The following is a 26,170-nucleotide window of genomic DNA, read 5'->3' as shown; positions in this document are numbered from 1 at the left end:
CTATGTCATCTTATTCGTCGATGTTTGTTCTACCTGATAGGCACCACAAAAAAACAGGAAAACATGAATAAAGCAACATTAGGCGGCCGTGAATAAAATTTCGCTACGTCATGTTCACTTCCCAACATCACCATTCAAATGTTTTGCATCATACAGGAAAATGTTATAAAAAGTTTTGATAGAGAATTTCATCAGCTTTCTAAAGAGACAAATCCGGTGTTGATACGATTTGTAGTTTTCCAGAAAATAGCCAAAAACTGAAAGCCATTTTTGAAAAAAAATCAAGGAGCTCTAAAACTAAAATTTTCTATACATGTTATGTTTTTATTGCATAATATTATGCAGAATTTCACCAGCTTTCTAATGACCTAAAAATGGTTTCAATATGCCTCATAGTTCTCGAGTAAATAGCCAAAAACGACTGGGAACTCACGTCCATACGTCACTTTCGTGATGTGCGCACAACATATGCAATATTCCCGCCTACGTAACATTGAATTCTTATCATAGATATTACATTGTTATGTCGTGTACATAAGTAGAATTTACTGCTCTTTATCATGGTTCTTATAGGAAATCGATACGTCCAATAGTTTTCGAGCAATTGGCCGACAAAGTGAGATTACTCCTCCGAGCTCTTTCAACTTTACCGAAACAGTCTGTTCCCCCAACTTTTCCAACAGAATATGCTCCCAGAGGCTTATATTCTGCAAATGAACATGCGTAGAATTTACTGCTCTTTATCATGGTTCTTATGGGAAATCGTTACGTCCAATAGTTTTGGAGTAATTTGACGACAAACGTAGAATACTTTTCCTCACCCGCATGCGAGATAAAAAACATTCTTTCTCTGCCTCACCCACGGCTACATATTTTCGCTCGTTACGTTTTATTATTTTCATTTTATTACTCAAAGTATAGACGTAAAATATCATAAGGTTTTTGATAGTGCTGTCAGAAACTTGACATGACCACTTGTCTTTTTGCTAGGTTCTGATACTGAAGCAGAACTATCTTCCATCTCATATGTGTGTATGTAAAAAACATTACTTATTTGGGTAAAAAATATTGAACTATAGAAATAGGTCAATATACAGATCAACAAAATATGGATAACTCACTTCCTCCAGAGGTGTTGAGATGCTGGCAGTAGCTTGAAGATGAGGAGTTATGTAGTGTGTGAGCTTGTGCGTGTGTGGGTGTGGGTGAGTGTGTGTGCATGTGTGTGTGTGTCTGTGGCTGTGGTGTATTTTCTTCTCTCCTTGCGATACATTTGCCTAAAACACATGCAGTGCACACAATAGATTTCTCCACGAACATTTGCTGCACGACATACGTATGTATATGTGGCTGTGGCATATTTCTTGTCTCTGACACTTGCGCTTTGTTTTAGCTAAGTCAGTCAGTGCATGAAATATTTCTCTGTGAACACTCGCTGCGACTCTATTGTATTGGCACACACCACACTCCTTCACAAACACCTGCAGCATGTTTGACGTATATTTCACACAATTCCATACGCATTTTCACTATCAGAATCACAATAATTCCATCCCTAAACACCTCTAATTCTTCCTTCCCGACTATAAAAACTGTACGTGATGCCTGCCCCATTCCACACTATGGTTCCATGATTTCACCAAGCCAGCCACAATATCTTTCACACAAAATACAGTTTAGGCATTGGCTTCAATATATACGTATTTGTAATCATGCCATAGGGCCTTGGGGAGGGCGAGAGGCGAGACCCCGCAACAGTGAACACACATATAAGCCTAACACTTGATAACGGACACAATTCCTTTTCGTGATATATATCTATGTTCCATCGACAATATCACATACAAATATGCTCACAAATATTGCATTATCACACTGAGTCCATAGGGGCTTCGGCTCGGGCAGGAGGAGGAGAATTAGTAGGAGTTTAAAGGGACAGTACACCCGACGTAACCTCACCGCCTGGCTGCTTGGAAGAGACTGAGGTTTATCGCTACTTGCTGGGCCCTGTGAGGCAGCTCAGTGTTGCCAATGCCTTACCATTGGAAAGCGCTGTACTCGCTACCATTTTTCAAAATTTGAAGCGATTTCGCCAGAAACTTAATTTTTGGCTAATTTTTTCGTGCTTAGGAACGCAATTTTGGTGATTGATCATCTTTAAAACAATCCACATGGAATGCGAATCGCGTGACTGACACTGAGAGGGTTTACTTTTTATTGCAATAATGTCCGAATTCGCCCCGAGCCTGAATTCACCCCAGTTTACAGGAAGTATTATGTCATCTGCATAGGAAGTTGTATGTATCTCTGGTGTGTGGGGTGTGGGTATGATGTGCATGTATAGGTTAAAGAGTGTACGGGACAATACAGATCCTTGAGGGACGCTGTTTGTGAAGCTTCTGATGTCCGATGACTGACTGGCAAATGTTACATGTGCACATCTACCTGCTAAATACCGGTAGTTTGCCAGCCATCTTTTGTGTTATGGTGCATGTATGTGTTGAATATTTTGTTTGTGAGGCTTTGGCATGAGATGGCATCATAAGTTTTGCTAATATCTAATGTGACTAGGAGTGTTCTGTGTGGTGACCTAGCTGAACTGATGCCATCAAAAACTCTTTGTGCAAGGTCTGTAAGAAGAGTGTTTGTGGAGTGTAGCGGCCTATAACCATATGATGGGGCTAGGAGGATGTGAGGTGTTACTAATTGTAATATCAGTCATTCAGTGACTTTGGAGGTGGTGTAGAGGAGTGTGATAAGGCAGTGTGAAGAAGGTAACGTGGGGTCTTTGTTGGGTTTGGGGATAGTGATGATAGTGCCTTGCTTCCAGATGTTGGGTATTATGTTGTGTGAGTAGCTGTAGTTTGATATGTTGGTGAGTGCTTGTAGGCTATGCTTTGTGGTCCAGTATGTTTAAGGTGTTTGTTGCCCATGTTTTCTGGGCCACAGGCAGATGAGTGCTTAAGGTTGCGAATGAAGTGCTTCATCTGGTTGTAAGTGAAGGGTGTGAAGTCTGGGTCTGCAGGAAACTCTCTTGTGTCGGATGACATGTTGGTCGTTGCAATGGGGGTTTAGGTGACTTACGTGTGAAAATTGATTGATGAGAGTTTTACTTGTTTGTTTGAGGGTATGGTGTCTGTTGTTGTGATGGCAGCATGTGATTGTGTAGTGTTGCAGTTGGAAAGTGTGATGCTGTTTAGTGGTTTGTAGAGTTTGCTGGTTTTTGTTTTGTGATGAAGTGTTTGGAATAAATTATTCCAGTGTAGTGTTTGCTGCTCTGATATTTTATTGTTTATTTGAGTGTTGAGTTCTTGTATTTGTTGTACGGTGTCTTGTGAGCAGGGTGTTGGGGAGTGTTGTAATGTGTTGCATTGAATAATGAGGCCTTGAATTTCTGGTGTGAAGTTGGGGTTGTCTCTCTTTCTGTTGCCTCTAGGGATGTGTCTTTTGTCTGCATTTCGAATAATTGTATTGAAAGTATGCACAGCGGTGTTGATGTTTTTAATGGGTGTACTGTTTAATGTTTCAAAGTGTTGTTCTGTTTCAGTTGTGAAGACCTCCCAGTTGGCTCTCCTATAGTTAGTGTATGTGTGTCTGTGGCCAGCTGGGGTCATTCTGGTTATCGTAGTGATGGTGATTAGGAGGTGGTCAGAGCCAAGGGTTTTGATCACTCTCCAGGATGTTGTGGGGGCAAGGTTTGGGGAGCAAAAGGTGATGTCTGGGGATTATGGGAGGAAGAGGGCATGGTGTAGGATATGGGTATATTGATGGAGATTATTGAGGATGAAAAGATTATCTGTTTGGGATTGTAGTACCAGCCCTCTATCTGTGTCAGGGTTGTTGACATGCCAGGCCAATGCCATGGTGTTGAAATCACCATCCAGGATGATGATGGTTATGTTAGTGATGTGGTGTATATGAGGAGTGTAATTGTGTGGTACTGTGGGGGATGGTTGGGGGGAAATGTATGTATTGGAAGTTGTTTGTGTGATTTATTGCCAGTGCATATATTAAATGATTGTATTTCTGTTGTTGTGTCATGTGGGGGGAGAAGTGATATTGTGTGTGCACTAGTATCTGAAAAGTTGATGGATTGGTATACCAGGGTGATGAGTCCACTGCCACCGCCATCAGCTGGGTCTTGTCTGATTGTGGTGAAATTTATTGAACAGTAATCCTACTTTATTACAACTGCACTACATAGCAACTTTTGACTTTTTGGGGGGTAAGTACTCTGTTTAATATTACAAAATCAGTATATGTAATGATTTTTGATTTATTGGAAGGTAGCCATACCTTGTTACAAAATCATGACATTAAAAAAAAGAGGGTTACCAAAAACCATTAGCCTCTGGGTATATCATAGTTTAATACAGTATTAAAGTTGTACTCCATTTGAGTGGAAAGAATATTATACAGATTAGATGTAAGATCTGCTGCTGCTGATTCTTCTTTGTAATTTAAGCTGAGTAAGAAGGAATAAAGTCTGGCAATATCTAGTGCCTTATTCCAACTACTCGTAATTATAAGAGTTCGTTTTGCTGCACTCCTCAAAAAAAGTTCTGCGATCCCCATACTGAACACAGTGAATGATAACAAATGCACAGAACTTATAGGATTTATCCTAATTGGTCCCAGGCATCCCAAATTCAAACCACAGTTACCTCTTTTATGTCAGTTTAGACCCATTAAATACATACATACTGTCATTGTAAGTCCTGTACCAGAAACACACATAGGCATGGTTAGGTTAATAGAAATTGCTGGAAAGAGCACAATAGGGAAGAATATTAAATCTGTTACTGAGTACATGTGCCTTGGAGAGACATGAGATTGGCTTGAGGTAAGGGGTTCTGGAGCTAGGAGATCAAACATTAATGGCCTCCATCACTTGGGATTAACTCCTCAACTAGGGTCTCATCTTTGAATCCCTCAAAGCTATCAGAAACTACAGATACTGCACCTTCATTGTCAGTTCGAGAGCATGATAACATTTTTGAGCAGAAAAATGTGCTGTAATGGAAGGAGTGCAGATTTTCATACAGCAATGATAATGAAAACCTTGATAACTAAGTGCACTGTAACCAGGGGATCACTGTATCATGCCACTGGGATTTTGATGGTTATAGAAATGAAGAAATTCTTTTGACAGATGGATCTGTTGCCCAGTTCCTTTTTGCTGTACCATATTACATTCTTGATTTTTTTTTTTTTTTTTTTTTTTTTTTTTTTTTTAACACCATGAATGATGTTAGTACTACCATCACATAGTGATCTGTCATAATGCTTTAGGTATGTTTATGAATGTCAAGTGCTCAGTAATTTTTTGAGGGGTGAACATAGTACCTCGTTAAAATTCCAGCTGCTATAGTGGGATCCCTGTTGCTCTTGAGTCCTTTCCCTGTTATGGGACAATTCTCAGATACCCACAGGAAGATCAAGGGTGTATCTTTATGCTGTGTACTGATATAGTGCATTAGCTTTGATGCCATCACAGTTTTTAGATGCTTAATGATTTAGTGAGTTAAGGCATTCCACTGGGAGAGACCATAAGGGTCTAATTCTGAGGAGCTGTTGTTCATGTACTGCCACTAAGAGGCAAGCAGTTGGTCACTCTAACCTTTTTTTTCTGAACTGCATATCCTAGCTGTGGGCCCCTACGCTCCTGATGGAACAATACTGGAATGGGTGATGGGTGATGGATGCTGTAGTTGTTTTAGTGAAAAGCAAGGTAACCTACCCACTTGTAATATTTGGAAATTTGCTGAGGGTATGATATTTGACTTTATGGTCTCATTAGTTACTTTCAAGTGATTTTCCTTTATCCATCATCCACTTACTAGATGCACTGCCTGCAGTAACTACAGTGAGTGAGAAGCCAGATTGTTTCATGTATGTCAGGAAATCTCATTCCCTGGATAGGGGAGAAAGAATATTGCCCTTGTATCCTTGCAAGTCAGGTAAGCAAAAAAAAGCTTTTGGGAGGATGGTGTGGACCAGGGATCCTCTGCCCAACCTTCTAATTCTACTTCACAATATATCTGATGGCCTCAGTCAGGGTTCTGTGCTTACCTAGGGTTTAGTGGAGTTACTGTACTAGATTTGTATGGCTCTGTGGAATGTGAGAGGTGTGGATGAAGAATGTAAGTATAAAGAAAGTCGTAAAGGAAGTAAAGTATAATGTTGTGGCATTTTGCCAGATGTGAGAGGAGACAGTGTAGATGAATGGGAAGGTATGACAAGTGTAAGGTCAGGAATGAACACATGGGTGGAGTAAAGAGAGTTGCTTTGTTGATGCTAATAGAAATAAATTACAGTATTATAAATTTATCAACTCTAGTGCCTCTATGTCAGGTATGAAATGGCAAAAGAGAGGCTGATTATAGCATATGTAATAGAAGATGCTAGTAGAGAAGAAAAATTTCTGGAACCAACTAGACAAAGTTATAGGACCACATTTGCCCCGTCCTGAGAGGCTGTAGTGTGCCTCAAGCCTCAGAACCCCTCCCCCTCCCCCATCCACTGAAGCATTGTCATCAGTCATAGTCAGGTAAGATCCTTACAATATTGTCCATTCCCATTAAATACATGAATTACATACTCAGTTTGGGAGTGTGTGTAAGAAACGGAATCTAAAGGTGAATGTAGGGAAGAGTAAAGTGATGGTCTTTGAGGGAGGCGAAGTCAGTGAATGTACAGCGAGGTTGGATGGTGAGGAATTGGAAAATGTGAGTACATTTAAGTACTTGGGTAGCGTGATGAGTAAGGATGGAGGTTTGGAGGGTGAAGTGCTTGAAAGGGTACAGCAGGGAAGAAAGGTTGCTGGTTCCTTGAAAGCAGTGATAAGAAACAGGAAAGTGAGCTTGGAAGTGAAAAAGTTACTACGTGACAGTATTGTGATACCAACTCTAACGTATGGAAGTGAAGCTTGGACGTTTGCTGGAAGGACACAAGTCAAGAGTGAGAGCAGTGGAAATGAGTTATTTAAGAGGAGCCTGTGGAGTCACATGGAGAGACAAGCTGACAAATGAGGATATAAAGGAGCATTGTGGTGTGGATGTGGATGTGATAGGAAGTGTTATGAGGAATACACTGAGGTGGTTTGGCCATGTGGAGAGGATGGAGGGTGAAAGACTGACGAAGAGAGTGTATGTGAGTGAGGTGGAGGGGGGAAGAGGGAGGGGGAGGCCGAGGATGAGATGGAGGGATGGGGTGGAGAGGTATATGAGAGAGGGGGGTGTGAGTTGGGAGCGGGGCAGTGAAATGGCGGGGGACAGGGCGACGTGGAGGTGATTTGTTTGTTGCCACCCCGAACGGGATTGAGGCGTCTGGCAATAGATAGATAGATTGACATACTGTTTTAAAAGGGTGTTAGTGTTCGCAGATAACTAGTCAGGTGTAAGTATAGTGGTAGGGACAACTTTGCTGAGATGTTAGACTCATAAGTAATTTTTCCTCAATTTAACGAACCAAGCCGAAAGGTCGCAAAAGTCAAACACCATGCTGTTTGGTAATTTCCCAGGCATTGTGGCTTTTACCGAACAAAGATCGTTAAATATAGAGCGTCGTTTGGTCGTACACAGTCATATACAGCTAGGTCTAACTGGCTCTTTTTCTCAATAAATGCTCTATTTACTAACTTATGTGTTTATTTTTACCTTTCAGGAATGTGTAGGAGTGTGTGTGTGTAGGGACACCACATTGGTTGTTGTTTCCTGCATGTCCATTCTTTTACCAGAGAAAGTTCATTAAATGAACATAACATTTGACCAGCTCAAAATGGTCGTTAAAACCAAACTTCGTTAAAAGAAGGTTTGGTGTATCAAGGATTTACTGTTCTTACTTATAATTATCAACTTAAATACAGTTAGTATTGAAAAACTAATGAATTATTAGTCACTTAATAAATACTTACTGTATGTGAAAAGTCACAAACAAGTGTAAAAAACATTTTTAAAAAAATGCAGTGGGAGTAAGGATGGGAGGACCAAAAAACAAAGAAACAAGAGGGGATGGGCATTGATACCATTACATACATGTGGAGGGAATAGAGAATGAATGACTGACTAAGAGGGTGTATGTAAGTGAAGTGGAGAGAGGGAGAGACCAAGGATGAGGTGGAGGGATGGAGCTGAGAGATATATGAGGGAGGGGGGAGTGAGTTGCAGGGAGGGCAGTCAAATGGTGGGTGACAGAGCAACTTGGGGTGTTTTGTCTGTGGCCACTCTTGGCAGGATTAGGGCGTTGGGTTATAAATAGATAGACATACATCATGTGATACAACATGCCCTGTGGCCCAATTCTACTCTCCCTTTTTTAGTTTTTCATAGCACAATGGCATGGGTAAAGGGCATGTTTAGGAAAAATAAATAAAATCCTGCTGTACATCTCTTGAGAAAATGTTCCCCACCCAAAACCATTACAATGAAAGCTTAATTTAATTCCTCATTCTTAAATCTGTTGACACAAGGGTTAGGGTATATATAGTTTTTAAATAAAGGTGGCAAAGAAAAGTCTTCTCATTGTTATTGCATGTGGGAGGAGACTTGAATAGTTCAATTTCCTTCTAATAAGGAACTATTAGGAGGAAATTTTAACTAACTACAGAAAGTTAAGGAGGAGTAGTGCTGAGCATCAGGGCATCATCCTTTAACAAACTTGGGGTTTCATTCTCTAGAGATTTATCTTGGAAAGATCATAGTACATCTCTGGTAAAATCTGCTTCCAAAAGATTAGGTATGCTAAGCCGGCTCCATACCTTCTTTACCCCTGCACAGTTGTTGATTTTATACGCGGGTTTTATTCGCCCGTGTAGGGTACAACTCATATATGGGGAGGCTCCCCACATACAGCTCTTCTCGACAAGGTTGAGTCAAAGGCATTTTGTCTCATTAACTCTACTCCTCTTACTGGTTTCCTTCATCCTTTGTCTCTTCTCCACATTGTTGCATCATTATCTCTTTTCTGTCAATACTTCAATGGTCACTGCTTCTCTGAACTGTCTGTTTGCATCCCTCCACCTATACTACGGGCGTGTAGCACCATCTAATAACTAACTCTCATCCCTTTTCTGTCCAGCTTTCTAATGCAAGAGTTAACCATTACTCCCAGTCCTTCGTTTATGCAACGGATCAGCCCTGGAACTGTCTCCCTCTGTCTGTACTGTATTTTGAATTTGGCTCTCTGTTGTATTATTTTTGTTTTTTTCTTGGAAGGAATGGTTGGCAGGCTCCTGGCCTTTGGTTCCTTCTTCCTTGCATAGAAAAAAAAAAGTATCACAAGACGTGCACTGTGGTTTCAATGCCCATCCCTTCGTGTTTCTTTGCTTTTTGGTCCTCTTATCTCTACTCTTGCTGCATTTTTTCAAAATGTTTTTTACATGTTGGATAAGAGTTTCACAGTTGGTTTCCTAGTGCTCGCAACCTTTACACAAATGGCTCTTTGCCCTTGTGCCACCAGTACAGTGCTTACCTTGCCACTGCAAATGAACTGTTAAGCCAAGCCTTTCATACAGAATGTCGTACAGTATTTTAGTGTCAGGCGTGCTTGCAGTCAGATCACATGAGAGATGCAAAGCCAGTAAAAATTCAGGTACTTGAAGTTAAGATCCCCCCCTCTTTTTTTTTTTTTTCCTCTGCCATGCAGAGCCAGTCAAAATTCAAGTACTTGATGTTAAGATCCTCCTCTCTTTTTTTCTGCTTCTGCCCATCGTGGACATAATTTCTTAGGGTGTCTGAGAGTCATGCACTGTAAGTGGAAAAACAAGTTTTTGCAAGGCCAGAAACCCATTTTTCACTGGGAGCATGTGAATTTGGAGGAACCCACCACATCATGGTGGTGCTTGATGAAGCTCTGTTTCTTCTAAGTCCTTATGACATCTCATCAAGCAATCCAGCTGAGTAAAAGCAGAGGTGACTGATAAACACACACAGAAAGAGTGGAGATTACCATTCTGGGCAAAGGAACTGTGAAAAAGCGCATCAAAGCCAATTTACCTTGGATAAGACATAAATGACCCTGGGGTAAAGTTGCTACACTTTTTAAGTGTTCAAACTGAAGACAGCATCCTCAGCCCTCATGAGTCCAGGATGATTCCTCACATCATCATTTGAAACATTTGGGTTGTGTCATTAGATGTGTAAAACTTGTTTCTCATGGTACTTCTAAGTTTTCTTGCTGTGAGTGAAAACATTAGTTTTTGGCCTTGGATTTTTTTTTCCATTGTCTTCTTTCTGGATTCTACCTGCTACTGTACTGTAATGGGAAATTAGGATAGGATGATCATAATTGAAATGTCTTCATGTTTTGCCTTCAGGGGACTGGGTGGTGTGTAAGGTGGATGAAACTGACTTGACAGGGGAAAGTAATATAAGATTAACTGAAAATATTCTAAGAGCGTCATCAGTGACAGCCCTGAGAAGGAAGAGGGTGCAAGGAGAAGTGACACATCAATACTCTGCCCACAGTATAATAAACCATGAGGTGAGAGTAAGGAGCAAATTATTCCTCAATACGATTCTGCACAGTGAATTATTGTATAAAATGTTTACTTGCATCATAATTGTATATATATATATATATATATATATATATATATATATATATATATATATATATACAGTATATATATTTTAATGCAGTCCTTGGATGTACTAGAAAAACCATAAAGTTTGCAGGACAATTTACTGATCTTGCCTCTTTCTTCACATTACTGCAGTATTGTATGTTCAGATTTAAACAGTATTCTCATCAAGCATTGCCTAGCTTCAGTTGATTGTGCTGCTTTTGTTCATTAATGTTCCATGTCTTAATCAGTGAGGTAGAATTGATGTAAAAAACAGTGCCAGTACATATACTTGTTATATTTGCTTTTACACTGCCTATCTCTCCTTGAAGATCTATTGTCCGCGGAGCCTAATCAACGCAGCAGGTGTGAGATCCAATGACCGAGTGTGGGTAGAGGCCATTGAAAGTGAACAAGAGCAGTTACTGTGGCGGGCAGTGTCAGTCTCACCCATTCCATCTGTACCGCCATTACAAGTGAGCTGGAAAAACTTGAAGTAGGAGAGAGAGAGAGAGAGAGAGAGAGAATTACAAGGAAAAGTTAGTATCCCAAAGACCTTGCAGTCCTTATCGAGGAGATAATATGTATTTGCTTGAGAATGTCTATCCACTTTGCAATCATTCTAGTCAGAGTAAGGTCCTGTTGAGGTTTCTTTTAAACTGCTCTACTCTAGTGCCGTTGACAATATCTTTGGGGAGTCTTTTTTTTTTTTTTTAGGTGAAGCAGATCTTGTATGTGAAAGTTTTTTCAGATGCTGGTGTTAAATCTTTTCAGTTCCAACTTCTGACCGTGGTTGTATGTTGAGTCATGTTGTGTCATTCTTAACCCATGGCAACCAGTGTTTGTTTCTGCTGACCCTTTCCCCAGCTGGGGATTTCTTGAAAATCACCTTTTTTTTTTTTTTCAACCATAATATCTCAGCTAATACTTAGCTAAGAATAAAAAACTAAGTGTCATAATACTCAACAGTCCTTCGACTTCAAGCTGATAGGCCTCAGATTGTCCTGGTAGTGTGTAGAGTCAGATAGAGAGCCTTTGGATTTGGGGTAACTTTTTATGTTTTTTGTCACTGTGTCTGTATGCGTGGCACAAGTAAGGCTTATACTAGCCCTTCATATTAAAAAAAACACTTTCAGAATACTGCAGTCAACCACAAACACTATTTCGTGTAAGCTTAGAGAAGTGTGGTGTAAGTGTCGGTGGTGCGAGCAGGGGAGTGAGGTCACAATGGCAATGACCTTGAGGCAGGCTGACTGACATCCCACCAGACACAGGGAAAACTTTTTGCGTAGGTCTGTCCCTGACGGAGGTAGGCAAGGAACTGGAGCGTGACTGGGATGTGTGTAGGAGGGTTGCCAGTGTTTGCCTGTGATGATAATTGCCTGCGAAATATTCAGGCAATGCCGCGAAACACTAGATCATGTATACATGCTACCCGGACTTCTCCAGGCAGTCATCTATACATGACACCCAGATCCCATTGGTTACGTGTCAGTGATCAAAGCTGCACAGCATGCTCCAGAAGTGGCCATATTAAAGAATTAGAGAGTGTAAGAAAAAAGAAAGAGAGTGTATTGTTGTGTGCAAGAGATGGAAGGAGAATATAAGATAGCATGGATTCGTTGGGTCAAGAATTGTGTGGATAAGTTTGAAAGTTGGACTACAAATGTGGACTACTAATTGTGCATATGCACCAATGCAAGATCGTGCAAGTAGAGTGAAAGAAGGGTTCTGGACATGTGTTGAAGCATGCATGGATAAGTTTGAAAGGAATGAGTGTTTTTGATTGGAGGTATGAGTGGAAAAATAGGGAATGTGAAGGTGGATGGAGTAGTTGGTGAATGGAGTGTGCTCATAAAAGTGGATGAGATTGACAGTGCTCTAGTGGACATTTGTGCAGGAAGGGGATTGGTGATAGCCAATACCCTCTTTAGATACAGAGTGATCCACAGGTATTCGTGGTGAGTGATAAGAAGGGAGGGTGGTGAACTGAATGAATGAAAGAAAGTGATTGATTATGTGTGTGTGGATGATGGAATGAGAAGGTGTGTAATGGATGCAAGAGCAGACGGAGGCTGGGGGAGAGGACTTTCTGACCACCACTTGGTGGTAGTGAAAGTCAAGGTTTAAATGAAATGGAGGAGGAGGAGAAGGGAAGGACAGGAGGAAGTAGTCCATACAAGGAGGGTAGAAAGATTGCAGGATAGAAAATAGGCAAAATATAAGAGAGAAGTAGAGAGGATGTTGGGTAACTATGATTTGGAGCAGATGTGGGACATGGAAGGTGTGTGCAAGATATTCACAGCAGAAATCTGTGCAGCATGTGAGGTGGTGTGTAGGGTGAAGAGAAGATGAAAGGGAGTGCAAGGTACAGCATGGTGGAATGAAGAGGTGAGACAGGCTGTGACACAAAAGAAGAAAGCATATAGTGAGTGGATGAGAAACAGGGGTGTGGAGGAAGTTGGGAGACAGAAGAGAGATTTCTATGTAGAGAGGAAGAGAGAGGTAAAAATATTAGTAAGAGAAAGTAAGAAGAGAGTGGAAGAGATATATGGAAGGAAATTGAATGTAAAATGGAAGGAATGTAAGAAAATGTTCTGGAAAGAGGTGAAGAGAGTTAGACAGGGTGATAAAGAGGTTAGTAGGGGAGTGAAAAATAAAAATGGTATAGGCCCCTATTGGTAGTGGAGAAGGGAGAAAAATTGAGCAGATGGAGAGAACACTTTAAGGAATTTTTGAACATAGAGAATGAGAGTAATGCAAATATACAGTATGTGGCTGGGGAATGGCTGAGAGGAGGAGGGATATGAGAGGAAGGAATCAGTAGGATGGAAGTAGTGGAAGTAATTAAGAAAGAAAATATGGGAAAAGTCCCAGGAATTGATGACGTGTGTGGTGAAATGCTGAAGCATGTGGTAGAGATAGTAGTAGGATGGATATGGAAAATGTGCAGATTGGCCTGGGAGGAAGGTAGAGTCCTGGAGAATTGGAAGTCAAGTACAGTATAATTATTCCCCTGTACAAATGAAAAGGGGAAAAAGGAGTGTGTGATAATAGTAGGGGCATATGTCTTCTTAGTGTAATAGGAAAAACGTTAGAGACTTTCTGTTTTGACAGAGGTAGGGAAATAACTGAGGAATTAGTTGGAGAAGAACAGGGAGATTTTGGCAAGGGAAGAGGTTGTTTTGATCAGATATTCATTCTTAGGTCTTTAGTGGAAAAATTTCTAGAAAAGGGAAAGAAGCTGCATGTGGCCTTCTTGGATTTGGAGAAAGCATATGACAGAGTGGATAGACAAGAAATGTGGAAAGTGTTAAGGGTATATGGAGAAAATGGGAAGTTCTTGAATGCTGTGAAGAGTGTGTATGAAGTTGCTAAGGCTGCAGTGCATGTGGATAGTGAATTGAGTGAATTTTTCACTTTGAATGTTGGATTGAAACAGGGATGTGTCATGTCCCCATGATTGTTCAGTCTGTATATGGACAGAATTATAAAAGAGATACAAGGTAGGGCAGTGGATGTTGGAGCGACCCTAATGTGAGAGGGCAGTGTTTGGAGACTCCCTGTACTGTTGTTTGCAGATGATACTGTATTGTTAAGTGAAGACGAAGGGGAACTGCAAGGCATGGTGAATGAGTTTGGGAGTGTGTGTAAGAAATGGAATCTAAAGGTGAATGTAAGGAAGAGTAAATGTATGGTCTTTGAGAGAAATGAAGTCACTGAATTTACAGTGAGGTTGGATGAGGAGGAAATGGAAAATATGAGTTCATTTAAGTACATGGGCAGTGTGATGAGTAAGGATGGAAGTTTAGAGAGTGAAGTGTTTGAAAGGGTACAACATGGAAGAAAGGTTGCTGGTTCTTTGAAGCAGTGATAAGGAACAGGGAAGTGAGCATGGAAGTAAAAAAGTCATTGCATGACAGTATTGTGATGCCAGCTCTAATGTATGGAAGTGAAGCTTGAACGTTGTTGGAGGAACACAAGTCAAGAGTGAGAGCAATGGAAATGAGTTATTTTGGAGGAGCATGTGGAGTTACATGGAGAGATAGGCTGACAGATGAGGAAGTGAATGAGCACTGTGGGTTGGATGTGGATGTGATAGAAAGTGTTAGGAGAAATACACTAAGGTGGTTTGGCCATGTGGAGAGGATGGAGAGTGAGAGACTAATGAGGAGAGTGTATGTGAGTGAAGTGGAGGGGGGACAGAGGGAGGGGGAGGCCAAGGATGAGATGGAGGGATGGAGTGGAGAGGTATATGAAAGAGGGGGGTGTAAGCTGGAAGCAAGGCAGTGAAGTGACATTGGAGAGGGTAACATGGAGGCAATTTGTTTGTGGCCACCCCTTGTGGGATTGAGGCATCTGGCAGTAGATAGATAGATAGAAAAGATCTATCAATCCATAGCCAGGTACCATAATCCCATAATGGGTGACTTTGAGTTAGTTGTTTTATGGGGAGAGGTTTTAACCTTCTGCCAACCAACTTGTTGAAACGTAGGGAATTTGTAAGGGTTGGTTATATGGTTACCACCCAGCATTGTAAGTGGTTTCCTGGTTTACAGGAAACCATTAGGCTTGCAACTCAATGTAAAGCCACCTGAAAAGGAAAGGAGTAATAAAAAATGACAGAAAAAGTGAGAGAAATAGGAAGAAAGGAGGACAGACATGGAAAAAGAATGATGAAGGTGAACGAAGAAGTAGGCATCACTACATCATGTCAGTGGATGATGGTCACCACCACCTACCACCAGAGTGTAAGAACAGTCTCTTTATTCCCATAATGAAACTGCCTCTTGCTGTAACCTCGCAGTGTCTGGGCCTTTTTCTCCACTTTGATGTGTTGTTTGGAAATTTTAAGGTCATTACTGATCAGTATACCCAGTTCCTTTTCCAAATCTGTCATCCTCATAGTTCTTCCCAAAAGTGAATAGTCTGACCCAAAATTTGCTTGGTCAGTATGCATCACCTTGCATTTCACCAAATTAAATGGCACTTGCCATGTCTTATATCATTTCTTTAGTCAATACATGTCTCCTTGAAGTTTTTCAGTCCCTTCAAGACTGCTCACATTGGCTCCAAGTTTGTTGTCATCTGCAGACCTTTAGTGCATGCATTCAGGCCAACATCTATGTCATTGATAGAAATGATGAACAAGGATGAACTGAGGACTGACCCTTGTGGAACTCCAGAAGTGACTGAAGTCCAGTCAGAAGAAATTCTGTTGATCACTGTTCTCAGTTTCCTATCTGTTAACCAGTTTTCTGTCCGGAGTATAACTTTCGTATTAATACTGTGTGCATGCACTTTTGACATTAGTGTGAGTTGAGGCACATGGTTGAATGCTGGTAGAAAGTCTAAGTAAAGGATGTCTACTGCTTTATTCCTGTCATACTTATTCAACATTTTATGGAAAAATGTAGACAAGTTGGTTAGGCATGATCTGTGTCACTTGAACCCATGATGGGAGTCCATAATCAGATTGTGATTTTCCAGGTGTTTGACTCTCCTGTCTTCAGTCATTCCTTTCAAGAACTTTATTATGATAGAGGTCAAGCTAATTGGCCAGTAATTCTCAGGACATTCTTGATCTCATTGCTTAAAGACTGGGGTCACATTTGCTAGCTTCCAGTCCTTCTGGCACAATCCCTGTTTCAGTGACTTCCTGAAGATTTCTGTAAGTAAAGGAGCTACCTGGTCATGCACCCTCTTTAAGAACAGGTGCATTATCCAATATGATTTGCCAAACTGATATACAGTATCACCAATATATGCATTTTTTTCCCCCATGCTGAACCAATACCAAGTTCTACTGTCGATATCAGAACATTGGCTGTGGATGGAAGAAACATTAAAATGCCTTTTTTAAAAGATTTATTCATTGTTTAGCCTCAGTCTTTGTGAAAGAGTGTTGTTACCTTGACACTACAATATCCTGCTGCTTAACCCTCTCAGGGTCACTCACGCGATTCGCTTTTCATGTGGATTGTTCTGAAGATGTTCAGTCACTTGAATCGCGTTCCTAAGCAGAAAAAACGCCATCAAAAGAAAAGTTTTCGGCCGATTTGCGTCAAATTTTGGTGCGTTCCAGTGTGTGCATCTCTTTTCTGAGGTAAGCATTTGGCAACACTGTGACTGCTCTGATGAGACAATGCGTAGCAGAAATATCCCAGTATCTTACGACCAGCCGGGCAGGAGAGTAGCGCAGCTGTCAGCGTCCCTTTAAACTCACCATTTTCCCCCTCCCACCCAAGGCAGAATCCATTATTGAAATATTGTGATTGCACAGTGTTTTTTACTATAATGTGAAGTGATTGTGTCTATGGAACATAGATATATTGTCTGTAAATCATTGGGGCCCATTATCAGCCGTTAAGCCTACAGGCAGGAGTGTGGTTTGTTATAACGGGGTTTCAACTCTGCTTCACCCTGCCCATAAATGATGTGAGTATTTTGCCTTTATTTGTGAAACATATAGTGCCTGGATTGGTGAAATAACTGACCTACCATAGCAGGCATTATGCACGCCATAGAGTTATGCAACAGTCGCTAAGGAAACAGGCGGTCACGTACGCCATAGAGTCGGGAATAATAGACAAGATTGGGATGGAATCATGTGATGGTGTTTTATACTGAGTATGGTTTAGTGTGAAATATTCATTCATTCATTCATTGCCAGACGCCATGTATCCCAACCGGGGTGGCCAAGGGCTTAGAGTTAATTGTTTTACAGGGAGGGGCACTAATCCTCCACCAACCCCACCTGACACGTAGGGATGCCAACAGCATCTGGTGTTCCCAGGCGGTCACCCATCCAAGTATTAACCAGACCCAACGTTGCTTAACTTCGCTGATCGGTCGGGAAACGGTGTACTCAACATGGTATGGCCGTTAAAATAGTGCAGCGAGTGTTCACAGAAAAATATTTCATGCATTGACTGGCTTAGCTGAAACATAGCGCAAGTGTAAGAGACAAGAAATATGCCACAGCCACATATACATACTGCACTTATGTCGTGCGGTGAATGTTCGTGGAGAAATCTATTGTGTGCATCGCATGTGTTTTAGGCAAATGTATTGCAAGGAGAGAAGAAAATACGCCACAGACACACACACACACACACACACACACACTACATAACTCCTCATCTTCAAGCTACTGCCAGCACCTCAACACCTCTGGAGGAAGTGAGTTATCATCAGCAAACAGACTTGCATAACTGTTCACTCCGTCTACCATATCATTTATGTAAATCAGGAACATTACTGGCACCAACACCGATCCTTGAGGGACTCCACTTGTTACTTCCCTCCATCCAGACATTTGTATTACTGCCCTCATTTGTCTGTCTCTCAAAAATTCTCTCATCCATTCCAGGAGTTTCCCCTTCAGTCCTCCTATAGACTCTAGTTTTCACATTAGTCTCTCATGAGGTACCTTGTCGAAGGCCTTCTCTAAGTACGCACAGTCCACCCAACCGTCTCTCTCCTGTACCACGTCAATCGCTCTTTAGTAAAAACTCAACAAGTTAGAAACACATGACCTTCCACTTCTGAATCCAAACTGACATTCAGCCAAAATATTCATCTCTTCTAGATATTTTATCCATCTGTCTTTCAGGATTCTTTCACACAATTTTGTGACCATGCTGGTTAGAGACACTAGTCTATATTTTCAGGGGCTCTTCGCTGTTTCCTCCCTTATAAATTGGTACCACATTTGCCCTCTTCCATTCTTGTGGCACTTTCCCCTCTTCCAGAGAACACACAATTAAACTGTGAATTTTATCCGCCAGTTGTTCTCTGCATTCCTTCAGTACCCAATTAGAAATTCCATCAGGTCCTGGGGCTTTCCTTACATCTTGAGTTTCCAGTAATTTATACACTTCCTGTACCTCCACTTTTTTATCTTTTATCACTGGTATATTTCTAATCACTCCCTCCCCTTCCACAAACTCCTTTTCATTAGTGAAAAGGGATCTTTATTTTGTTTTTGTTGATTTGGAAAAGGCCTTTGACAGAGTCCCTAGAGAGGTGGTGAAGTGGGCAATGAGAAAGCTTGGCTTGGAGGAGTGGCTGGTTAGGGTGGTTATGGCTATGTATGTAGGTGCTCACACCCAGGTAAGAGTGAATGGAGATTTGAGTGATGGGTTTTCCGTGAATGTTGGTGTGCATCAGGGGTCGGTTTTGAGTCCCATGTTGTTTATCATGGTACTTGAAGCCCTTTCACGTGACTTTAGAAACGGACTCCCGTGGGAGTTGTTGTATGCTGATGATTTGGTGTTGATTGCAGAGAACAAAAAGAAGGCAGAGGAAAGGTTTAGGAAGTAGAGAGATGGTATGGGGCACAAGGGCATAAGGGTAAATGCAGATAAAACAAAAGTTATGATATCTAGGGTTGGTGGCGGTACTGTCAAAGACGAGGGAGAGTGGCCATGTGCAGTTTGCCACAAGGGCGTGGGAAGTAATTCCATCTTGTGCGGTGTTTGTGATAAATGGGTGCATAAGAGATGTAGTGGTATCAGAGGTAGACTGCGAGATAATGCTGATTTTATGTGTGTGGCGTGTCGGGGAGAGCAGGTGGAGATTGTCAGACGTGAAAGAATTGAACTTGCTGGTGAATCTCTTGAGTGTGTGGAAGAGTTTTGTTATTTGGGGGACATGTTGTGTGCTGGAGATGGGGCTGGAGCTAGCTCTGTGGCTAGGGTGAGAAGTGGTTGGAAGAAGTTCAGGGAGCTCTTGCCTCTCCTGACACTGAGAGGACTCTCCCTACGTGCTAAGGGGTCTTTGTATGCAGCATGTGTTAGGAGTGTAATGCTGTAAGGTAGTGAGACCTGGGCAGTAAAGAAGGAGGATATTCGCCGGCTCAGACGAACAGAAATGACAATGATTAGGTGGATGTGTAGTGCGTCCCTGTGTCCAAGGTCTGGGGGGGCTGGGTTCACGATGGAAGAGTTGAGATTTAGGGTGGGACTGGAGTGTATTGGTGTTGTGGTGAGGAGAGGTAGATTGAGATGGTTTGGACATGTGGAGAGGATGGGGGATGATAATTGGGTGAGGAAGGTGAGAAGTGTTAATATTGGGGGTGGAGTTACAAAGGGTAGACCGAGAAAAGACATGGGACTAGGTCATTAAGTGTGATCTCAGGGTTAAGGGACTGAACAGGGAGACTGCAATGAATCGTGCAGCATGGAGAGCCGCCAATAGGTGAACAAGGCCGACGAATGCAAGCATGTTGGAGCCTTTAAAAACGAAACGAAAACCAATTGGAAACATTCGTTCATTATTTCAGCTTGCACTGCTGCATCTTTATAGACCTCTCCTTGTACTTTCAGCTTGGTGATTAACAAATCTGTAAAACAGTTTGGGTTCATCCTTGCTTTTGTCTATTATACCTTCTTCCAAATTCCTTTCTTCTTCTCTATGTATTCTTGTGTATTCATTTCTAGTTCTTTTATATTCTTCCTTTGTTCTGTTGTTACCTCTCTTTCTCCAGTTGTTCAACCCCATGTCTCTCTCTTTTTTTGCTGTCATACCCCTTCTATTAAACCACTCCTTTTTCCTGTTTTCTTTCTCCCTTACTATCTATCTATCTATTGCCAGATGCCTCAGTCCCGTTCAGGGTGCCCACAAACAAATTGCCTCAGCGTCGCCCTGTCCCCCGCCATTTCACTGCCCCGCTCCCAACTCACACCCCCCTCTCTCATATACCTCTCCACCCCATCCCTCCATCTCATCCTCGGCCTCCCCCTCCCTCTTCCCCCCTCCACCTCACTCACATACACTCTCTTCGTCAGTCTTTCACCCTCCATCCTCTCCACATGGCCAAACCACCTCAGTGTATTCCTCCTAACGCTTCCTATCACATCCACATCCACACCACAACGCTCCTTTATATCCTCATTTGTCAGCCTATCTCTCCATGTGACTCCACAGGCTCCTCTTAAATAACTCATTTCCACTGCTCTCACTCTTGATTTGTGTCCTTCCAGCAACGTCCAAGCTTCACTTCCGTACGTTAGAGTTGGTATTACAATACTGTCATGTAGTAACTTTTTCACTTCCATGCTCACTTCCCTGTTTCTTATCACTGCTTTCAAAGAACCAGCAACCTTTCTTCCCTGCTGTACCCTTTCAAGCACTTCACCCTCCAAACCTCCATCCTTACTCATCACACTACCCAAGTACTTAAACGTACTAACATTTTCCAATTCCTCACCATCTAAATTTGCTGTACATTCACTAACTTCACCTCTCTCAAAGACCATCACTTTACTCTTCCCTACATTCACCTTTAGATTCTGTTTCTTACACACTCTCCCAAACTCATCCACCAAGCCTTGCAACAAGCTCTCCTTCGTCTTCACTCAACAACACAGTATCATCTGCAAACAACAGTACAGGGAGTTTCCAAACACTACCCTCTCTCACCAGGGCCACTTCAACATCCACTACCCTATCTTGTACCTCTTTTATTACCCCATCCATGTACAGATTGAACAACCATGGAGACATGACACATCCCTGTTTCAACCCAACCTTCAGAGAGAAAAATTCACTCAGTTCACCATCCGCATGCACTGCAGCCTTAGCACCATCATACATACTCTTCACAGCATTCAACAGCTTCCCATCTACTCCATATATTCTTAATACTTTCCACAATCCTTGTGTATCCACCCTGTCATATGCTTTCTCCAAATTCATGAAAGCCGCATACAACTTCTTTCCCCTCTCTAGAAACTTTTTCACTAAAGATCTAAGAATGAATATCTGATCTACACAACCTCTTCCCTTCCTAAAGCCTCCCTGTTCTTCTCCAACTAATTCCTCTGTTCTTTCTCTAACTCTGTCAATAAGTATCCTACCATACACTTTTCCTATTATACTAAGAAGACAAATGCCCTTGTGATTACCACACACTTTTTCCCCTTTTTCTTTGTACAAGGGAATAATTATACCTGACTTCCAATCCTCCGGGACTCTACCTTCCTCCCAGGCCAATCTGCACATTTTCCACATCCATTCTACTACAATCTCTCCCCCATACTTCAGCATTTCACCACACACTCCATCAATTCCTGGGGCTTTCTCCAATTTAACTTTTTTCATTGCTTCCACAACTTCTATCCTACTGATTTCTTCCTGTCTTCTCACCTCCCTCCTCCTCCCAACCATTCCCCAGCCACTTATACTCGCATTACTTCCATCCTCTATGTTCAACAATTCCTTAAAGTGTTCTCTTCATCTACTCTTGGTACAAATTTTTCCACTCCCAAATTATAGAGGTCTAGAAAGATATCCCACTTCCTCTGTATCTCTCTTGTTTCTCTGAATTTTCTCCAATCTGCATTTTTGAAAAATTTTCTCAATCCTGTAAAATTTGCTTTTCCAAAGTTGTATCTTCCCTGCCTATAAAGCTCATCCCTTGGCTTGACGTTCCCTATTATCATCTGGAACTCAATGACCACATGATCATTTTTTCCTATAGGACAAAAATATTTCAATGATTCTATAACATCAGGTTCTTTGGTAAACAGTAAATCTAACCTTGCTGGTGTGTCCTCACCTTGGAACCGTGTCTCTTCTTTGACCCATTGCATCATCACATTATTCATTATTATTTTTAATAATATAGTTCCCCATGAATCTTTGCTGCCTTCTGATGCCCATTCTTCCCAGTTCACCTCTTTACAGTTAAAGGCACCCACCAAAATTATATTGTTGCTTTTCTCAGTTATTTAGTGTGTGTGTGTGTGTGTGTGTGTGTGTGTGTGTGTGTGTGTGTGTGTGTGTGTGTGTGAGTGCGAGAGACAGACAGATAGACAGACAGAGAGTGATCAGTGCACCACCTGACTTGCAGGTTCCTACACATACCTCTCTGCCACAGCTCCTTGACAGAAGACTACTGTCTTGGTATTGTTTTTATGTTGAGTTTCATTCTAACCACAGTGATAGGTGGGGGTGTTCGTCATCCACTCACTCGATGTAGTGCTGCTCTCGGGTGTCTGCCCTTTCCTTTCCTCCATCCTTCTTTCCTTCCATCCTCTTCTGTCTTTCTTCCCTTCATTCTTTCCTCTTCCTTCTCCCTACGGATGAGTTTACACTCCCTCCTCCGTCTTTCTTTCCTCCATTCTTTCCTCTTCCTTCTGCCTGTGGGTGACTTTACACTGAGTGACAAGCCAAATGGTTTCCTGTACACCAGGAAACCATTCACTACACTAGATGGTAATCATATAACCAAATTTTGGCACCTGGTGGTTTAGTGGGTAATTATGGTACAGTACTCCAATTGGATTGAGCCTGTGAAGGTTTGTATCCAAGTGGTGGTTGGGGTTTATTGATCACATAATGCCACTCAGGAATGAGCGAGGCTGGTCACTCTCATCCTAAATATCAGGACCAACTTTCTTAGCCCCAGGCTCCTACGCTCCTCATGGGGCAGTGTAGGATTGGATGATGGCTTGATGGATGGATCTAAATATGCCACGTGATGGTAGTTCCAGCATTATACTGTACTTAAAACAGTGAACAGGATGTGATAAACGACCATGTTTTTGGAAAAGTAATCATCATTACGGCCGTAGTTTACACCAAAAAAGGTGGAAAAGTGAGTCCTAGAAGACTTATGAGTCTAGGGTCTTTGGTTATAACAAACATTTATTTATTTTTAATCATTATTCAGCCACTTCTGGTACGATTCTGATCGGATAATTTTTCCTGTCTGATACAGATACCCATATTGGTTGGTTTTTGTTTGCCGATTTTATGTTTGCAGTGTGTCAGGGAGAGCGGGTGAAGATTGTCATGCGTGAAAGGATTGAACTTGCTGGTGAGCCCCTTGAGTGTATGGAAGAGTTTTGTTATTTGGGAGTCATTTTATATGCTGGAGGTGGGGCTAGAGCTAGCTCTCTGGCTAGGGTGAGAAGTGGTTGGAAGAAGTTCGGGGAGCTATTGTCTCTCCTGACATTGAGAGGGTTCTTCCTGCGTGCTAAGGGATCTTTGTATGTAAAATGTGTTAGGAGTGTAATGTTGTATGGTAGTGAGACCTGGGCAGTAAAAGAAGAGGATATTAGCAGGCCCAGACATACAGAAATGACAATGATTAGGTGGATGTGCAGTGCGTCTCTGAGTACAAGGCTTGGGGGGGCTAGGTTTACAATGGAAGAGTTGAGAGGTAAGATGGGACTGGAGTGTATAGGTTTTGTATGAGGAGAGGTAGATTGAGGTGGTTTGGGTATGTGGTGAGCATAGGGGATGGTAATTGGGTGCAGAAAGTGAGAAGCGTTAATATTGGGGGTGGGGTTGCTAGGGGTAGACCGAAAAAGACATGGGACAAGGTCATTAAGTATGACCTTGGAGTTAAGAGACTGAACAGGGAGGCTGCCAGAGATCGAGCAGCATGGAGAGCTGCCATAAGGTGACCGAGGCCAACACACGCAAGCAGGTTGGAGCCTTCAAAAACAAAATGAAGAAAATGAGTCACAGTACTGTGAAGAACCTGCCTCTCACCCCCTCCACCTCACTCACATACAAGTACACTCACGTACAGTCACTCCATCCTTTCCACGTGGCCAAGCCACCTCAGTGTGTTTCTCCTAACTCTTCCCATCACATTCACATCCACACTACAATGCTCCTTCACTTCCTCATTTGTTAGTCAGTCTCTCCTTGTGACTCCACATGCTTCTCTCACATAACTCATTTCCACTGCTGTCACTCTTGACTTGTGTCCCTCCAACAAGGTCCAAGCTTCACTTCCATACGTTAGAGTTGGTATCACAATACTGTCATGCAGTAACTTTTTCACTTCTGTGCTCATTTCCCTGTCTCTTATCACTGCTTTCAAGGAACCAGCAACCTTTTTTCCTTGTCGTGCCCTTTCAAGCTCTTCACTCTCGAAACTTTCATCCGTACTCATCACACTACCCCAAGTACTTAAACACACTCACATTTTCCATTTTTTCCTCATCCAACCTCACTGTTCATTCACTGACTTCATTTCTCTTGAAGACCATAATTTTACTCCTCCTTACATTCACCTTTAGATTCTGTTTCTTACACACACTCCCAAACTCATCCACTGGGGCAAAAAAAAATTTGTTAGCAAAGTCCACAAGATGCCAACCTTCAGCATCTGCTGCTCTGTTATCCCAGTTTATGTTACAGTTGAAGTCACCAAGAATTGCAGAAGTTTTACCACTAACTTCTCTGCTCAAACTCCTGTACATATCTTCTTCCTTGTCAGCAAGCTGATGTAGAGGCCTGTATACAAGAACTAACTTGTACAGTGGTGGTTAGATGAAATTCTACTCCTAACATTTTGTGCTTTGGCCTACTTGTATGTACAACAAGGAATTTCAGACTCCAACAAAATCTTTACTGTCACAATGAATTCATGACTGTAATGGCCACAAAATAAAAATCGTCCATAACCATGACTGTCTTGAGTCGGTGATCTAGATCTAATCTACGTAGCATTAAAGTAACTACAGTATCTGAAAGGGCTCCAGCTTTTCCTGGAACTCCCTAGCTGTCCCTGTTTCCCAAAGGCACTGATGCATCTGAAAGTAGTATTGCTCTCTTGGACCAGTTTTTTTATTTGCCATCAGAGGAAGAATTCAGCATCTGTAGGTCCTAGACTTGAGGAGCATGATTGCTTCTCTGGGGTTTGAAGTCTGCCAGCTGTCATAAGATGGAGCCCTCCAATAAGGTTCAGTCATCCTGTGACAGTCACCTCTTTTTCTCTTGGGGGCTCTTCTAACTGGCAGAGAGCCTCCAGTATTTTGTGAGAAGGGAACTCTGTGTTTCTGATGCCATTTCTCGTGACTTTGGAGGGGAATCTGTTGATATCTGCTGTGTCTCTACTGGACCACTTGCCATCACATCATGACTTGACCTCAATGAGCTAAAGAGATGCTGGTAAAGGAAGTCGCCAAATTGAGCCTTCCTATCTGTCTATCTATCTGTCTATTGCTAGACGCCTTAATCCCTTATACGGGGTGGCCACAAACAAATCGCCTCCACGTCACCCTGTCCCCCGCCATTTCCCTGCCCTGCTCCCAATTCACACACCCCTTTCTCATATATCTCTCCACTCCATCCCTCCATCTCATCCTTGGCCTTCCCCTCCCTCTCTCCCCCTCCACCTCACTCACATACACTCTCCTCATCAGTCTCACTCTCCATCCTCTCCACTTGCCCAGACCACCTCAGTGTGTTTCTCCTAATGCTTCCTATCACATCAGAACCTTCCTGCTGCCACTTAAGTGAGAGAGAGAGAGTGAGAGAGTAAAACAAGGTAATCCTTGTGGCAGCAGCATAAAGACCAAAATTGCCAGGTGGATTTATGTTAACATCATCTCTGTAAGCAATAACAGGGCAAGGGATGCAAACTTTTTGTGTTCTTCCTCTTTTACCGAATTTTTTCTCATTACCTGTATTTTCTTTTATAACCTTTGGATGAGGCTCAGAAATGAATGAGAGAGAGGGATAGAAGTAACAGGAGGAGGGGGGAGAGAAAGAGAGAGAGAGAGAGAGAGAGAGAGAGAGAGAGAGAGAGAGCAAAATTCTTTAACCCTTATGGCAGCCACATAAAGTCCAAAATTGCAT

At 42.0% G+C, this 26,170-nt stretch overlaps 1 protein-coding gene and 1 pseudogene across 1 annotated transcript in view; one reads left to right on the top strand and one right to left on the bottom strand.

The window, feature by feature from the left end:
• The window catches only part of LOC145401238 (RNA helicase Mov10l1-like), a 217,717-nt gene that overhangs the window by 7,280 nt on the left and 184,267 nt on the right, over window positions 1-26,170 (top strand). Inside the window, exons 2-3 of the mRNA XM_080273572.1 lie at window positions 10,316-10,482; window positions 10,897-11,040. Coding sequence (XP_080129698.1) covers window positions 10,316-10,482; window positions 10,897-11,040 — 311 coding nt within the window. The remainder of the gene's footprint in view (window positions 1-10,315; window positions 10,483-10,896; window positions 11,041-26,170) is intronic.
• On the bottom strand, window positions 17,336-17,454 carry LOC145402723 (5S ribosomal RNA; annotated as a pseudogene).

This window comes from Coenobita brevimanus, chromosome 6 (assembly GCF_032717465.1).
Source record: "Coenobita brevimanus isolate Jiangsu-jjx chromosome 6, ASM3271746v2, whole genome shotgun sequence".
Classification (NCBI taxonomy): Eukaryota; Metazoa; Arthropoda; class Malacostraca; order Decapoda; family Coenobitidae; genus Coenobita; species Coenobita brevimanus.
This window is presented reverse-complemented; position numbering and strand designations above follow the sequence as displayed.